Raw genomic sequence first — 19,031 nt, 5'->3', positions numbered from 1 at the left:
GTCCACGGCACATATGAATATGTTTCTGTCTTGCTGTCCTGCACACATGCTGTCTAGTAACAGATATTTTGTCTGCTATTAGTGTTTTAGATTATGTCTTTCCAAAGCGCTGAGGCAGTGCACCTATTTTGAAGTTGCAGCTGATGCCTGAACGTATCCTAGCTGACAAATTATTGATTAATAAAAACATGAATTTCTGAAAGATTTGTACTGTTAACCAAAATCTGGGCAAGGAGTCTCAAATGTAATTCTTAGCCAGAATTACATGTTAATGAACCATTTAACAGTGTAAATCAAGGAACATCAATGTAGGGATTTCTTTTCATTTATTTCTTACCTGCTTGAAATAGCAGTTAAAGGTTGCCAGCTTGGTTGCAGATGAACGGACGTTTGAAGTTCCCTGAACTACTTAATGTGGAATAGGATACTAGACTTCCAACGCCCTCAAGGTTGTGACCTTGCAGCCATTTTACATAGCACATCATCCTCCTATAGGGATGAACCTTTCCCTGGCCTGAAAAGTAGCCACTCGGTTGAAGCTTTGCTTATTGTAACAGGCTTTTGTTTCCAGGTTACATGTCTGTGGAAGACTTAATTCTGAATAGAGATATAGATATTACTGGAAACTAATTGTTTTTGCTATTATACTCTGCTTTATCAAAAAAGTAAAACATTTAAATTGTGCTACAAAAATTCAGATGTTGTCTTGCAATCTTTAAACAATAAATGAATGAATTGCCCTTAAAAAAAAAGAATCAAGCAGTTAGTTAAGCTGTTGGTCCCACATCAGACAAATTATCCTTATACCTCCTGTCAATATTGTTAACAGAGACTGTTATTTTATTAATCCTTATGATCCCGTGATTCTTTCTTTCATGTTTCAGGGCACAGCAGGTGAGAGAGTGGGTTTGTTAAGCTGGGTGGGTTTATCCTTCTTTTATGCGTTCATTCAATTTTCTGTTCATTTACTTATTGTATACATATGGCAATAGAAGCTGCTAAGGCAATCATTGCTATTCTGCAAAACAACAAGGCACAGAAGCAGATGTCTTATTTGCGAGATTTCTCCCCCCAGGATTATTATGATTAAAGATCCTTTCCCCCCACTCCCTGGAGAGGACAAGGGGCTGCTCGCTGGAGGATTTTTAATGACTTGGGGAAAGGCTCAAATATCCCCCCATTAGGGTAATCCACCCCAGGGGCAAACCACACAAGAATATTATGAATTTATTTTATTTTTCTATCCTTGCAAAGGTAATACTCAGCTCATTAGAATATGAAAACTATACTGTCAAATTTCAGAATTACATGGATGAAGAAAACCACCAAAGTGGCATCATATCATGTGTGTTATAGTTGTATTTACTATATTGACTATATTAAATATGTTGTGTTAACAATGTATTGTATAACTATATATTGAAAAGGCAAAATGCTGTAACGTATTTCAGAGAAAATAATGTTGGCCAACCCCAAATTGTACATTGTAGACGGGTCCTAGGAAAAGAAGATTTAATTCATAGTGAACAAGAGGTTAGCTTCTGTTTTCAGCCATGTGCTATTTCAAGAATTAAACATCATGAATAATACAGGATATAAGAGGAATAGTCTAAAGATGGAAAAGCACATTTTGATTAGGAAAGAGAATTTAAGTCTTAAGTCTTTTTTTTTAAGGAAAACTGCCTTATTACTATGAGATAAGAAAATTGTTTCCTTCTTTTCTTCCTTGCTTTCTTCTTCTTTTTTTTTAACCTTTTTAATTTTGGATATTTGACCTCTAAGCTGAGATGACTGAAAATGCCTCCTCTGGGCATCAACCTTTTTGAAAGACTTTTTCCCCCTCCCTGAGGGCTATTTGTCTCTTGGAGGCTTTGTCTACATTACTCCTCAAGAGGCAAGCATTTGTCCTTGCACTAAATGCTGACATCTCCTGATAAGAGGGAAGCTGCAAAGTAGAAGAATTGAAGGTCAGTATGTTGATATTGGTCTCAAGCGCATTGATGCACATTTGTGTATTGGGGAACGGGAGTGAAGCTTGAGAGTGGGCCAGTGGGGAGGGGTAAATATTTTGTGATGCTGTCTACCTATGGGCTTATAAAGTTTACAGCTGCATTAGGAGGACAAGCATTACCATTAGCATGAAAAGTAGGGCAGACCTCAGTTGCAAAAGCTTCTAGCCATACACATAGGGCAATACGTAAATGATACACCTTATTGCATTCACCCATTCACCCTCCCCTGTTCACGCTAATTGGAAATTTCCATCCATTTCAGAGAAGTAACACAACTATCAATCATTTTCCCTGGCACGAATCTTCCAGGAGGAAGAAAATGGAATACACCTAGCAACAGAGCTCACGCACTAGTAGTCCATGTGTCTTAGATTTAATATCTGATGACTAGCTGCATTGAAGCCAAGAGGTGGTTCACAAAGTTGCTGCACATTAGAATCACCTGGGGAACTCTGAGACCTCCCCGTGCCCAGGCTCCTCCCTAGACCTACTGAATCAAAATCTCTGGGGCTGGGACCCAGACACCAATGTTTTTCTTCCAAGCTCTTTAGGTAATTCAAACGAGCAGCAAAGCTTGAGAACCAGCCCAATAATGGGAACAAACTTATTTCACACAGATAAAGTGGGGCAATTCATATGTTAAAAGAACGTGAATATATGTATATATTTCTTTTTTTCGCTTTGTTGTGTTTGTATTTCAAATAGGCTTTTTTTTCCTTCTGCAAAAAACGTTACTGTTTCCATTTGGTCCAAGGCTTGGGAGAGGGCTCCAGGGCGGTTACAAAGCTGCCTAGTGGCTGCAGAGCGGGGCTTCAGGCAGAAGCTCTGACGCCAGAGGGTCTCCTCAGACGCGGCTGGACTTCAGAGACTCCTGTTTGGCTCAAGGGTGAGCCTTTCAAAGAGATACTCGCCCAGCACAGCCTGCGGACCAGCCAGCCTGCGGAGGTTGGTCAGGTGGTCGCCCATCTTCTGGATGAGTTTCACCTGCTCCTCCAGGAAGCGGCTCTCCAAGAAGTCACAGAGCTGGGAGTCTGCACGGGCAGGACCCAGGGCGCACAGATCCGATAGTGCCTGGTTCAGATTCTTCTCCCTAAGAATGGCGGCTTCCACAGCATCCTGGGTTTTACCCCACTCATCCTGAGAAGGCTTCTGCGCCTCCTGGAAGAGGGCGCGGCCGCAGCACTGGTTTTGCATTTTCAAGAGGCGCTGGGCGCCCTCACACTTCTCCTCAGCCAGTTGGCGAAAAATGTGGCCCATACTGTCCAGAGTCCCATTGTTGCTGTCGAAATAGATGCTCAGAGAGAGGTAAGTGTCCACAGATGCATGTTGAACAGGCGGTGGGCGGCGGCTTCCACCTCGGTGGAATAATTCTGACGAACCTGGGAACTCGTGGTTGATCAGTGATAAGGAGCTAAGCTCAAAAACTGGTGTTGGCCTGTCCTGGAGGCTGAGGATAGCTGAGTGTCTGATTCCAAAGGTTGCAAAAGGAAGAAAGGTTGGAGGGTGGTCGGGGGCTGGAGCAAGGAGCGTCCCTGGGTCTGTTCATTCCAAACACTGTTGAAGCAAAAGACAGATCTGCAGGACTGCCGAACGCACTGCCTCAAATAGGCTTCGATATAAATGAACAAGAAGTCCAAGCAAGGACAAAACTTACCCTTCCTCCCACCAAAATAGCTGGTGATACTAGAATCTAGATCTGGGAAGGGATTCTTCCATTACTTTCTTAACATTCCAAGCCACTAGAGCAGTGGTTCTCAAAGTATGGTCACCTTGTAACCAAGCAGTACCCTATGGGGCCTTCCTAGGACAGACCCATCCCCCATATCCTCTATTGTAGTTTCTCTCTGAAGTACTCAGATAATAGTATCTCAGGCATATTTCTTGAGTTTTCAGATGCTAAAAACCACCACCCAATGGAAGAAATGAACTCTTTGATGATCATGAGCATGTAGCCCCCAGACCTTCTGGCACCTAAGGATGGATAATGTTACCTGTCTTGTGGCCTCAACATCAGCCAGTCAGAGGATTGTGCACGAGCTGATCACATGCCCTGGGATGTCCCTCCCTCACCTGGCCTTTAAAAATGCTTTGCTGAAATCCTTTGGAGATTTCAGGGGTTTTGGAACACGGACCACCCCTCTCCTTGCTCGATCCTGCAATAAACCTTTCTCTTCTCCAGACTCCAACCTTTAGGTTTGTTTGGCCTCACTGTGCTTCAGACACATGAACCTGCATTCGGTAACAACCTGACCAGCTTTACCAGCGTCCCCTGATAATGTGTCAGATATTCAAGTTTTAGGGCCCTATCCCAGCCCTATGGAATCAGCAACTCTAGTGGGGCTCAGTGATCTCTGTTATAACAGGCCCTCCATATGATTTTTATTCACCTTAAAGTTTGAAAATATCTGCATTGTCAGCTGGCCAAAGCGTCCACCAGCAGGTGAAGGGGAGTGACGCCTGGAAAAGATAGGGAGTAGCCAAGGCAAGTACAGCAGCATTTGCCGTGGTAGTAATGGAGAATGCCTTTTCTCCACTGGTTGGCACAGACTAGTATCTGGGAGCAGTGGCAGGGTTATTTAGGATGCTTTACAATTCAATGTAGAGTGACCGCTGTCCTGGTTTGCCAGGGACTTCCCCTGTGTGAACACTTAAAATCTCATCCTGGCAAACCCCTTAGCCCTGGGTTTGAAAAACTTAGGGAATAACATGAAATTTAGGGGAAACATGATCTAGGATTTGGGCAAGTCACAAGTGCTAATTAAAGCTAAGCAAGTATGGACAACATCTAGCCTTCTTTACCCCTTTGTGGGAAGGTAAATCTGATTGGGTGAAAGGACTTATTGTTAAGAAATCTTTGTAGAAACATCCCCTTCTGCTTAGTCCGCTGGTTCTCAGTTCTGGCTAGACACTGGCATCGTCTGAGCAGATTTAAAGTTATTTTATTGGTCTAGGATGACCAACAGTCAGTGTGAGGGTTTTTAAAAAGTGCTTCAGATGATTCTAATATGCAGCCAAATTTAGGTGCCACTGCTTAAGCTTTTGAACCACTGCTACATATTTTCACCTCATCTTCCTATGAGAATATCCAACTGTAGTTGAGGTTTGTTTTTTTTTCTTTTTCTTTTTTTAACTGTCTTATTATAAGATTTACTGTCTTAAATAAGATTGAATGTACAGAAAATCCTGCTAGTCCATCTGGTATAACTAGATACTTAGAATAATATCGTTAAGATATATACCATTTAAGTACTGTGACTGGCCTTTTAAAAATTAACATATGCATTGAATTAGTACAATCTCTTTTGAAGTTGTCATGTTGGGGAGCTATACCTGTAATCTGCTGCCATTGCTAAATATTTGGACAATTCTTATTAGGAATTGTTTTTAAACATCTTTAGGGATTAAAACCAAGAGTGCTGTATTATTTGTACTGGGACCACAAAAACCTCACAAAGTTTCCCCACTGTACCTTCTACCCCCATCTCTAACCCTTGGCAACTTCTAATCTGTTCTCCATCTCCACAGTTTTGTTATTTTAAGAATAATATGTAAACATAATCATGAATTACTTAATCTTCGGAGATTGGCTTTTAAAATTTTTTTCTTCAGCATCATTCCCTTGAAGTTCATTTTAATTTTTGCATATATTAATAATTTGTTCCTTTTCGTTGCTCCGTAGTATTCTATCATAAGATTTTATCACAATTTGTTTCAACATTCATCCATTGAAAGACATTTGGGTAGTTGCCAGTTTTGGGCTATTATAAATAAAACTACTCTGAACATTTATGTGTAAGTTTCTGTGGGAACTTAATTAAGTTTTTGTTTCTTTTGGATAAATGCTCAAGAGTACAAGTACTGCGTTGTAGGGTGAATCTACTTTTAGGATTAAAAGAGACTGTCAAGCTGTTTCTCAGAGTGGCTAAACCATTTTATTTTTCCACCAGTGACGTGATATAACTTTTCTACGTACTCGCCGGCATTTGATGTTGTCACTATAATTTTAGTTATTCTCTGATATCTCATTATGGTCTTAATTTGCATTTCCCTAATGCTAATGATGTTGAGCATCTTTTCATGTGCTTCTTTGCCATGTGTATATTCTCTTCCATGAAATGTCTGTTCCTGTCTTCTGCCTATTTTCTAGTTGGATTTTTTTAAGTTGTTTGGAGAGTTCTTTGTATATTATAGATACAAGTCATCTGTCTCATATGGGATTTTCCAATATGTTTTCCCACTGTGTAATTTGAGTTTTCATCCACTTAAAAGGATCTTCTATGAAGCATTTTTAACTCATTTTGATGAGATCCAATTTATCAGTTTTTGCTTTTATTGATCATACTTTCGGTGTCAAGTCTAAGAATTATTCACCTAGTTCTAGATGCCAAAGATTTTCTCCTATTTCTTTTTCTAAAAATGTCCTGCTTTTACATTTAAGATTATGATCCACTTTGATTTAATTTTTGTGTAAGGTGTGGAGGTTTAGGTTAAGGTTCATTTTTTGTTTGTTTTTGTCGAGGGATGTCCAACTGTTTCAGTACCATGTTTTGAAATGTCTACTCTTCCTTGATAGCTTTTGCACTGCTGTCAAAAACAGGTTAAATGTATTTATGTCAGTCTATTTCTGGGTTCTCTCTTCCATTCCATTGATCTATGTATCTACCCTCCAAAATTACTGCGAAGTCTTGAAATTGGGTGGATTAATTCCTCCCATTTTAATCTTCCTTTACAAATTGTTTTAGCTATTCTTCAGCCTCTTCTTACCATACAAATCTTAGAAAAAGCTTGTCTATATCCGCAAAAACCTTGAGGGCATTTTAAGAGTAATTGTGTTAAGCCTCTTAACTTGGGGAGAATTGACATCTTTATTATGTTGTGTTTTCTAATCCATGAACAAGGTATGTCTCCCTATTTGTTTGGGACTTTAAAATTTTTCTTCATCAGCATTTTGTAATTTTCAGTATAGAGGTCCTATAAATGTCTTATTGGGCTTGTATTTAAGTATTTATTTAGGTCAGTTGTAAATGGCATCACATATTTTAATTTAAGCTTCTACACATTTGTTATTAATATATAATGTGATAAAATTGTGTTGATCTTGTACTCTAAAACATTTACAAACTAATATTATTTCTCAAGCTTTTTGTGGATTCCTTGGTATTTTCTCCATTTAGATTATCATCTCCTCTTCAGACACAGACAGTTTTACTTTTCCTTAGGCAATATAATAGGATATATTACTCTTCAACATTCAGTAGGATATATTCCTTCCTATTCAACATAGTAGGAGTAGTCCTTTTATCTTTTAAATGAACTTTTTAAAACTTTAACATTTAAATTTATGTATTTATTTATTTTTGCTTATTTTCTTACTAGAACCTCCAGTAATATATTTAATAAAAGTGGTGAGAGCAGATATCCGTGCCTTGTTTCTGATCTTACAGAGAAAACATTCAGTCTTTCACAGTTAAATATAATGTCGGTATAGGTTGTTTGTAGATCATCTTTATGAGTTTCAGTATGTTCCTTTTCTATTCCTAGTTTGCTTGGAGTTCTTTTTTCTTCTTTTCTTACAATCATGAATGGGATTGGATTTTGTCAAGTGCTTTCTCTGCCTTATTGGATAGGATCACATGACTTTTCCCTTTAATCTATTGGATATGGTGGATAACATTGTTTGATTTTCAAATATTTAACCAACTTCGCATAACTAGAATAAATGCCACTTGGTCATGGTATATTATTCTTTTTATATATTTCTGGATTTAATTTTCTAATATTTGGCAGAGGATTTTTACAGCCAATTTCATAAAAAATATTGGTCTGTAGTTTTCTTCTTTCTATCCTATCCCTGTCCGGTTTTGGTATCAAGGTAATACTGGCTTCATAAATTTAATTAGGAACTGTTCCTTCTACTTCTCTTTCTTATCAAATCATGTAAAATTGGTGTTAATTCTTTATGTCTTGGGTAAAAGTGAAACATCTAAGCCTGAATATTCCTTTTGGGAGTTTTTAAATGAAAAATCAGTGTTTCTAATAGTTACAGGAAAATTGAGATTATCTATTTCATCTTGGCTGAGTTTTGGTAGTTTTGAGTGTAGAAGCATTGGCCCATTTCATCTACATTTTTGAATTTATAGTGTAGACTTGTTCATAGCAACTTGTCCCTTATTAACCTGCAGGATATGTCATGGTATCCCTGGTTGCATTTCTGATATCTGTGATTTGTGCCATCCATCTTTTTATCTTTATCAGTCTTGCTAGATCTTTATTGATTAGATTGTTTATTTCCAAGGACCAGCCTTTTGTTTCATTGATTTTTCCCCCCTATTTTCCTGTTCTCAGTTTCATGGATTTCTATTTCATCTTTATTATTTCCTTCTTTCTGCTTGTTTAGTGTCTTTTCCTCTTCCTTTTTTACTGTTGTAATATAGAAAATTAGATTATTGCTTTGAAATACTTTCTTTCCCAATTTAGTGCTATAAACTTCCCTTTCAGCATTGCTTTCACTTCATTCTGCAAACTTTGATCTGTTATATCTCCATTTTCTTTTTTTCTATGCATTAAAAAATATTTCGTTGGTGCTGTCTTTTTTACCCATGAGTTATTTGGAATTGTGATGTTTAGTTTCCACGTGATTGAAGATTTTCCTGTTGTCTTTCTGTTATTGATTTCTAGTCTGATTCCATTATGGCTAGAGAACATACTCTATGATTTTAATTCTTTTAAATCTGCTAATTTTTTTATGAATATATAAATGAAAGAAATAAGAAAACCTCTGAGTCTTAGCATCCAACACTTAGGCACATTACAATTTAAATCTGCTAAGGTTCTTTTTATTGCCCAGTATATAGTATATGAGTGAATATTCCATGGACACTTGAATATGTATTCTGCTGTTACTGAGTGTGTTCTTTAAATGTCAGTTATATCCTATTGATTGATGATGTTTTCATTTCTTCCATATTCTTGCTGATTTTTCTCTCTGGTAGTTCTATAAATTGCTGTGCTGAAGTCTCAAATAATAATTGTGGATTTAAAATTTTCTCCTTTTACTACTTTTTCAGTGTTTGCTTCATGTATTTTGAAGTTCTGTTGTTTGGTGCACACACATTTAGTATCATTAGGTCATCTAGGTGGATTATTCCTGTTATCTTTATGTAATGACCCTCTTTGCCCCTAATAATTTCCTTTGCTCTGAAGTCTACTTTATCTGATATTAATATAGCCATTCCTACTTTTTCTGATTAACGTTCACATGATATATCATTATCTTCCTTTTACTTTGAACTACCTATATCATGATGTTTAAAGTAAACTTCTTATAGACAGTATATAGTTGGATCATGCTTGTGAATTTTTTTTTTTTTTTTTTTTTTTTTTTTTTTTTTTTGCTGTACGCGGGCCTCTCACTGCTGTGGCCTCTCCCGTTGCGGAGCACAGGCTCCGGACACACAGGCTCCGCGGCCATGGCTCGCGGGCCCAGCCGCTCCGCGGCATGTGGGATCTTCCGGGATCGGGGCACGAACCCGTGTCCCCTGCATCGGCAGGCGGACTCTCAACCACTGCGCCACCAGGGAAGCCCCATGCTTGTGAATTTTTAATCTACTCTTCCAATCTCTGTCTTTGACTTGGTTATTTAGATCATGTACAGTTAATGTAATTATTGCTATGTTAAAGATTAGGTCTACCATTTTATTTTTTGTTTTGTCTTTTACCTTAGTTTCTCAATCCTGTGTTTCTCTTATTTTGCCTGGTGGGTTACTTAAACATTTTTTAATAAGTCCATTTTAATTTAATTTATTTATAATCATTTGTGTATACTGTTTGTATAGTTTTCTTAGTGGTTGCTTTTGGCATCACAGTATACATATGTAACTTACCATAGCCTACGGGAATCAGTGTTTTATTACTTTAAGTGAAGTTTCAAAATTTTACTTCCATTTAGTCTCTTACTATTCCCCAGTTTTAAAGTATGATTTTCTGTAGTATTTCCTTTCTCTACATTGAGAACCACATCAGATGGTGTCATAATATTTGCTTTGACCATCAGATAGTATTTAAGAAACTCATGAGGCTAATGATAGTCTCTTATATATACCCCATTTGTTTTCACCCATTCCATTGTTCCCCTTTTCTTTCTGAAGTTCCCAGTCTTCTGTTATTGTTTTTTTTTATGTTTTCATAACATTAGGTGATATCTGGGTTTTCCAGTGCCATTGGATATGAGTTTCAGGAAACACTGAGTCTGGCTCACTTAATGCTGCTGAGTTGGAGGGTTTGTATATGTTGGGTCTGTTGGTGCAGCAGGTGCTAGCAGATTAGACTAATGTTGATGGGACTAGTGCCACAGGAGGATGGGTTCCCATTCAGGCTATGCTGCTGCTACAGTAGATCGAGTCCCCCTCTACCCCAAGTGTGGGGCAGTGACCTGCTGCTGTCACTGCTTTGTATTAGGCTGCATTTGCCTCAGGTGTGTGGTGGGATCCCTTGGAAGCTGCTGTCAATCACAAGGTTAAATTCATTTCAGAAATACTTAAGTATAAATATATAGCCTTGCTCCTGTAGGACCCCTGTAATAGTTTTTTATTGCTTTCATGCAAATTACCACAAATATAGTGACTCAAAACAATGTCAATTGATTACCTTACAAATCTGACATTGGTCTCAATTGAGTAAAGTAAAAGTGTTGGCAGGATCGACAGATGAATGATAAAGATGTGGCACATATATACAATGGAATATTACTTAGCCATAAAAAGAAATGAAATTGAGTTATTTGTAGTGAGGTGGATTGACCTAGAGACTGTCATACAGAGTGAAGTAAGTCAGAAAGAGAAAAACATATACCGTATGCTAACACATATATATGGAATCTAAAAAAAAGAAAAAAATGGTTATGAAGAACCTAGGGGGCAGGGCAGGAATAAAGACGTAGCCATAGAGAGTGGACTTGTGGACACAGGGAGGGGGAAGGGTAATCTGGGATGAAGTGAGAGAGTGGCATGGACATATATACACTACCAAATGTAAAATTGATAGCTAGTGGGAAGCAGCTGCAAAGCACAGGGAGATCAGCTCTGTGCCTTGTGTCCACCTACAGGGGTGCGATCGGGAATGGAGGGTGGTAGGGAGATGCAAGAGGGAGGAGATATGGGGATATATGTATACGTATAGCTGATTCACTTTGTTATGAAGCAGAAACTAACACACCATTGTAAATCAGTTATACTCCAATATAGATGGTTAAAAAAGAAAAAGAAAGTGTTGGCAGAGCTACATTCTTTTCTGGAGGCTCTTAGGGGTGTTTCTGTTCCCTGTACTTTATCCACTTCCAGTGGTCACTTGTAGTCCTTGACTCAGAGTCCCCTTTCTCCACCTACAAAACCCAAAATGTTGAATCTCTGATTCTGCTTCTATTAGGACATCTCTCTCTTTCTCTTTCTACAGTTGGGAATGGTTTTCTACTTTTAAGGACTCATGCAATTAGATTTGTTCCATGAGGTAATCCAGGATAATCTTTCTATCTCAAGGTCTATAACTTCAGTCATATCTGCAAAGTCCTCTTCACCATGTAAGGGAACATATTAATAGGTTCTAGGGATTAGGGTGAGGGCATTTTTAGGAGCCATTATGCTGCCTACCACACCCTTAACAAGTGACCTTGAGAAAATTACTGAGATTTTTAAAGCCTTACTTTCCTCAAACATAAAATGGAAAGAAAGCTAACTAGTTAATATCATGAAAGTGAAACAGTATATATTGAAATCAACTAATTCAAAAAATAAGATTTCTTCTTTTTCTTTATGATTTACATGATTCTCAGAGTTCAGTTACTTGAAGAGTTTCTTTTTTTTTTAAACAGAACTAAGGAATTTCAGGGTTCAGGTGCTGTAAGATTGTCTGAATTATCTGAGTAACAATTAGCTAAGCACAGGTGTAAAGCATTTGATTTACTCCCTGGTTTTCTTTATCTTCTCATCCCAGTAAATGCATATCCCTTTTCTAGCTCCAGCCAGTAGAGTCAGAGCTCGTTTTACTGTTTAACTAAAGTTGAATTTAAATTCTCTCTACATCTCCAGATTCTCAGCCCTGGTTGCATATTATAATCACCTGGGGAGATTTCAAGAACTACTGATGCCAAATTTCTACCTATCATGGATATTTGAGGAGGGACCTGGAATGAAATGCTCTAGCTTATGGTTTTTGGAACCAAATCATAGTCTACACTGAGCCAAATTATTTGCGAGATCACCTCTAAAAAGGAATTTATCTGTGGTGACTAATGCTCTTCCTTTGTCAGTATGCTTGATTTGTCCCTCTTTGGGGGAAAAAAAGAGGGGGAAAAAAACCCCAGCAGTTGTGCTCCCTGAATTATAACCTGATGCTTTGGAATTAGTGTTGGCTTAGAGTGCACATCTTCGGATACCCATTCTCTCTCCTGCTTCCTTGCATGAACTTATATCCTTGGGCAGTGTTTCATCCACCACTCTCTTTTGCTTCTAATCTTAGCAAGTAAAGTCTCCCCTTAATGAAATAGCATTTCATGAGGCTTACTGGGAGCATAGGTCTGTTCCAGGCCTATCCTATGTTAGCTAAAGCAGATATAAGTGATGTATTTTTGGCATTCATCCTTGTGGGTTGGAAAGAGAAGACAGAATTTTATCCTTTAGGTGTCATCTGACTGGACAAATGGGCTCTTTCCCTCTACTGCCTACCATGTAAAAGCCTGAGGGTGTTACCTCTAGAAGGTATCTTCTAGTTATCAAAATAGTTCAGATAAGTCAAATTTCTCAATAAAAGATCACAAAACTATGTCTTAGGTGGTTAATTTTCTATGTCAATTTGTCTGGGCCACCATGCCCGGTTATTTGGTCAGATATTATTCTGGATATTTCTGTGATGGTGTTTTCGTGTTTTTTACAATTTGTATTTATTTATTTATTTATTTATATTTTTGGCTGCATTGGGTCTTCGTTGTCACACGTGGGCTTTCTCTACTTGCAGCAAGCGAGGGCTACTCTTTGTTGTGGTGTGCAGGCTTCTCATTGCGGTGGCTTCTCTTGTTGCAGAGCATGGGCTCTAGGTGCACGGGCTCAGTAGCTGTGGTGCACGGGCTTATTTCCTCCACGGCACATGGGATCTTCCCAGACCAGGGCTCAAACCTGTGTCCCCTGCATTTGCAGGCGGATTCTTAACCACTGCGCCACAAGGGTAGTCTCTGTGATGGTGTTTTTGGATGAAATTCATATTTAAATTGGTGTTGGACTTTGAGTACAGCAGATTATCCTCCATAGTATGGGTGTGCCTCATCCAATCAGTTGAAGCTCTTAATAAAACAGAGACTGACCTCCCTGTCGCAAAAAGGAATTCTGCCAGAAGACTTACAGAAATTGAACTGCAACTCTTCCTAGAGTCTCTAGACAGCCTAACCTGCAGATTTTGAATTGACCAAGCCTCTATTATTGTGTGAACCAATTGTTTAAAATCTCTCTCTCTCTTTCTCTATCTTTATATAGATATGGATATAGATCTAGGTATCAATATTGATATCTAGATCTATCAATATATATGGGCACATTGTATACACATGCTGTTGGTTCTGTTTTTCTGGAGAAGCTTGACTAATATAGTGGCCCATATAAATAAAAGGATGAACCCAAGTTCACCCAGGTAGAAAGTAGTACAATGAGAACTGGAACTTAAGGCCTCATGACTCATTCAGCTGTGAACACTGACCCAGAACTGGGGTCCACAAACTCTGGCCCACTGATCAGATCTCGCTTGACTCCTGGTTTTGTACATAACATTTTGCTTGAACACAGCCACACCCATTCATTAACGTATGGTGCATGGCTGTTTCTGTGCTACAGCAGCAGATAGGCAGTTGCAACGGAGAGGTATGGTACACAAAATCCAAAATATTTACTATCTGACCCTTTACAGAAAAGATCTGCTGACCCTTGCTCTAGGATGACATCTGATTTCTGATAACACAGAGGAGAATAATTCATGCACATTGGGGTTGATTGTTAATCTCCTGTCCTCCTTAGGTCAAAGATCTCTTAAATGCTCACCCTTGCAATAGCCAGCTTGGGGAACATTGTCTGAAGATGCAGAAATATTTCTTGCCAGGTCTTTCCAATCCACACTGCTCCCTGACTATGGTTCTTAAAACCTATTTTTTAAAAAAATTTTATTGGAATATAGTTGATTTACAGTGTTGTGTTAATTTCACATGTATAGCAAAGTGAATCCGTTATACATATACATATATCCACTTTTATGTTTTTTTAGAGTCACTTCCAAATAGCCCGTTACAGAGTATTGAGTGGAGTTCCCTGTGCTAATAAGAAGAGCAGGTTCTTATTAGTTATCTATTTTATGTATAGCAGTGTGTATATTTCAGCCCCAATCTCCCAATTTAGCCTCCCCACCACAATCCCCTGGTAACCCTAAGTTTGTTTTCTACATCCCTGCCTCTACTTCTAAAACCTGTCTATTTTAACCAACTACCACTCATTGCTTACTGTCTCTGGCTTCATGTACTTCATAATAAATCTACCTCTTGTTCAATCCTGGATGACATGTTCCAAGGACTGAGACAATATCTTATTCTACATAACTTGTCCTTGATATTGTCTAACTTGGGGTCTTTATCTATGTCCCAAAGAAGACAGTCACACTCTGTCTTCTAGTACTACTAATAATACCACATTTTATGGCATGAATTTGACCCAATGCACTGAACTATCCCTTTAGAAACTGTATGCAACCTGTCACTGGGTTTTAGCACCGGGATAGAGCTCAAATTAGTGTTCATATTTAAACAAACCTACTTGACCGGAAACTTTTTGTCTCACCATTTATTTTATTACACAAGTAACTTCTCTCTTTGCATCTATGATGTAAATATTTTTAATTTCCTAAATTATCTGAAAAATTATTTAGAGCTTCCATTTCAGTAGGCATTGGCATTGCTGTGTTGTGACTATTTCATTATTTTATTTCCAAATGTTAAATTAGGCTTCAAGCTTTGGCCAAGAGTAGACAGGAAAGGGTTTTAAAAGAAATGAAGAATGGGAAAGACTTCTGATGCAACGGAGACTTAATAAAGATTTGCTTTTGAATCAAGAATTTATAATAAAGGTTTGATTTTGAATCAATAAGTTATGTCATTACAAAATAGCTCCCTGGTAAAATTCCATTCTTTTGTAATCATTAAGTACAGAAATTAACCATCAAAATATGCAGTGATCTTTTTCATTTTCTAAAAACAAACCTATATCTAGATGAGAGGAGAATTCATTTCATAACTCAGGCTCTGGACTTACGACTCCAAGTCCTGTTTTCTTTCAACCATGCCTGCTAAGTTTCTGTCTAACTTCTTGAGCATGAGGTAATGGCTTCAGCTTTCATCTCCTTACTCAGTATATAGCTTGGTGACTAAGAGTAAGGGATCTAAACCTTGAGAACTTGGGTTCCAATCTTGACTCTAAAATTTACTTGTTGAGTACTCTTGAGCATGTTATCTGTTTTTGCCTCAGTTTTCTCATCTATAATATAGAGATAACATTACTTCTCTCAGCGAGTTGCTATGAGGGTTAAAAGAGAAAATTCATACAATGCAAGAATTTATCAGTTCTTGGAACACAATAAATACTGAAAAGAAATGTTAGCCATTATCAAGGGCCCCTCATTTTATGGATAATATAGATTAGTTTATATAGGTCTAATATTTACATATACATAAATGTTTTGTACCTATATGTGTGTATACGTTCTTCTTAGAAATTGAGCAGTCAACATTCACATCTAAAAGTATGTGCTCCAGGGAGATCAGCTCGGTGCTTTGTGACCGCCTGGAGGGGTGGGATAGGGAGGGAGGGAGGGAGACGCAAAAGGGAGGGGATATGGGAACATATGTATATGTATAACTGATTAGGGCCTCCCTGGTGGCGCAGTGGTTGAGAGTCCGCCTGCCGATGCAGGGGATACGGGTTCGTGCCCCGGTCTGGGAGGATCCCATATGCCGCGGAGCGGCTGGGCCCGTGAGCCATGGCCGCTGGGCCTGCGCGTCCGGAGCCTGTGCTCCGCAACGGGAGAGGCCACAACAGTGAGAGGCCCGCATACAGCAAAAAAAAAAAAAAGAAGTCCAAACTTAGTGGTGAAATAAACAAAAATTTTAATATGTGCCCAGATTCTGTGGGTCAGCAATTCAAACAGTACGCAGAGGAGATGGCTTGTCTCTACTCTGTGACTGATGTCTGAAACCTCAGCTCATGAGGATTCAAATGGCTGGGGCTGCAATCATCTAGATAATTTTAATTCACATGTCTGGCCCTTGAGATGGGATGACTTGAAGACTGGGCCCAACAAGGACTGTTGCCTGGAGTGCCTATAGATGGCTGCCCATGTGGCTTGGACTTCTCATAACGTGGTAGTTAGGATTCAAGATAGAGTATCCCAAGAATGAGCGTTCAGGGTTGAAGCATTCCAGGAGAATCATGCAAAAGCTGCATGACCTTTTATGACCTAGTCTTAGATGTTACATAGCATCACTTTATACTATTGCAGGCGTTGGAGACCTTTTTCCATAAAGTGTCAGACGGTCAATATTTTAGGCTTTACACGCCATACAGTCTCTTTTGCAACTACTTAGCTCCGCTGCTGTGATGTGAAAACAGACACAAACAATACATATACTAAGGAACATGGCTGTGTTCCAATCAAGCTTCATTTATAAAAGCCGGTAGAGGCCTAGATTTGGCCCACCAGCCATAATTTACTGACCCCTGCTCTACTGTTTGAAGCCATGGAAAGCCTGCCCAAATTCAAGGGGAAATGCCCACGTCTGGATGTGAAGAATGGCAACGAATCTGAGACCCTGTATTAAAACCACTACATATGGGGTACTTAGAAGAAGATCTGTCTGCATACCTTGTTTCTCCCATGTATGGTGGATATGAGGTATTGGCACATGTTACATCTCTGTAAGCCTGGGTCAAGGTCAAAGTTGGAATCTGAACTCAATGACCTTGATTTCTGGAAGAATTGGTAACTCTACTTATGATATCCATACACTCCTTACCCATATAAATACACCACAAAAGATAGATTTCAAGTAAACAGTTGCTTTATGGCAGATTTTTATTATGTCTCCATTGACTGAATTATTCCATTTTGGTTAGAAACATGAGTTTTGTTTCTTTCCTAAAGAGATCTGCAACTTTTCAGATGCGGCATTTCATTCTAATGAGAGGATGATGTAGGTTTTTATAAACGGAAAAAGCAGAGCAGGCTGAGTTCACTCAGATCATACCAATGCTTACAGGAATAACCGAAACTGGAACACAGGCTTCCAGGTTTTCCCGTCCTGTGCTCTTTCCGGTAGGTGCCATTGTCTGCTGGGCCTGGCAGTAATAAGTTTTGACCTTTACCTCTCTACACTCTTGTGAAGTGGTTTTGGGCTTTGTTAGCTTTCTTGTGAGTTTGTACTAAATTGTGTCCATAAAGTAGGCTGAATTCCTCAGGGAAGGATGATAGCTGTTACTGTGTTATTACTGCAAATGTTGTGTTGGTTACTTTTTTTTCTTTTCTTTTGTCCAGTTGTATCCTGAACTTAAAAGTTATATTATCTGAAATGAACGATGTGCCTCTGGTGGAAAACACTAATTTAAGGGATGAAAATTCCTGATGATTGCTTCAGTCAACCCTTAATACACACTGAGCTTCATTAGTAAATAGACAACTCTCAGACCTTTCCCTTGGAAGAGGTCGCATAATCAGGCTTTGTGTTGATTTCGCATTCTGTTCGTTAGAGACAGAACAAAGTAGAATAATTGGCTGGTACAGGGAAAGCAGAAAGAACTTTCTTCTATTTTGGTGATGCATCCCATAATAAGGGTTGAAAATGAGACTGGAGGTAAAAACGTGAAACTCAGAAGAGCAAAGGAGAGAGGATATTGTTTCTTTGAAAATATTCTTTCAGTGTTGGCCCAGATGAAATATGAAGCTGAGGAAATTTTTTTAAGTGATGATTTTTGTGTTAACAATGTGAGTGTGGAATTAGTAAGAATCAGAAAGCAAGCATCCTTTTCCACCAAGGACTTGGGAGCAAGTGAAACCATAAATACTCCCGGTTCTTGGAAACCCTTTTGGAGCAGTAATCAGAGAAGGGTAAAGGCAAAGCCTCAGAGCAGAGGTGTTCAGAGCAAAGGGATAGGAGGAGAACAAAAGGAGAGTGGATATTTTTAGAGCTGTCATTTTGAAATGTACCTGCTTCTGATTCAGTGCTGCTTTGCTACTGTGTTGATCCCGTGGAAATCCTCAAAGCAGGAGCAGCCCTATTTTAAAATAATAAGGTTAGAGCAAGTGACTTGAATCCAGGTCTCTTTAGCTCAAGAGCACAGAGGAGAGTGTGAGGAAAGAGTGAGGCCACAAGGAATTGTTCACTGGGTACATTTTCCCCAAACCTCACTAACTGGGAGAAACTGACCACTGGATTATGTGGCTTGAAGGAAAGCAAAAATGTTGAAAGCAAAGAGTGTGGAGCTTGTTTAGAAAGCAAGCTCTATCATTTGGTCACCTGCTGATGATAATAGCATTGGCTGAGTCCTGACCATTTACAATGAAGGCACTTCTGTAGGTCATAAGTTCCAGGAGGGCCAGAACTGAGTATGTCTGTTTCAGCATTTAGCATGGTTTAGCATCTTAGAGCCTGGTACATTATTGGCATATAGTAGACTTAAAAATGAATATTTGTGGATTCTCTGAGTGGATGGATGTGTGTGATTCATATCCTATTTGCAGGTCCTATGCCCTACAGTGGATTTTCAGTGTCAGATTGGGAACGTATTTATGATGGGGATTGGCATTGTTCCCTATCTAATGGATAAAGATTACACATCAAAGGACTTTACATTGACATCCCAAAAACCTCATAGGAATTACTTAACAAAAAAATAAACTTGGATTCTGTATAATTTCTAATTTATAAGCTGGCCAGACCACTGGTAT

General features: G+C 38.8%; 1 protein-coding gene across 1 annotated transcript; it reads right to left on the bottom strand.

Annotated features, from left to right (window-relative positions):
- Window positions 1-2,873: 2,873 nt before the first annotated feature.
- Window positions 2,874-17,413, bottom strand: LOC309799255 (ferritin light chain-like; the record flags this gene model as incomplete). The annotated part of the gene is made up of 2 exons (XM_082612229.1): window positions 2,874-3,550; window positions 17,335-17,413. The coding sequence occupies 2 exons, from the start codon at window positions 17,411-17,413 to the stop codon at window positions 2,874-2,876; spliced, it is 756 nt and encodes a 251-aa protein (XP_082468355.1).
- Window positions 17,414-19,031: the final 1,618 nt, after the last annotated feature.

The sequence above is a fragment of the Mesoplodon mirus genome (genome assembly GCF_964341445.2).
Source record: "Mesoplodon mirus genome assembly, chromosome: 3".
Classification (NCBI taxonomy): Eukaryota; Metazoa; Chordata; class Mammalia; order Artiodactyla; family Ziphiidae; genus Mesoplodon; species Mesoplodon mirus.
The sequence above is the reverse complement of the archived record's forward strand: the minus strand, read 5'-3'. Positions and strand labels throughout refer to the sequence as shown.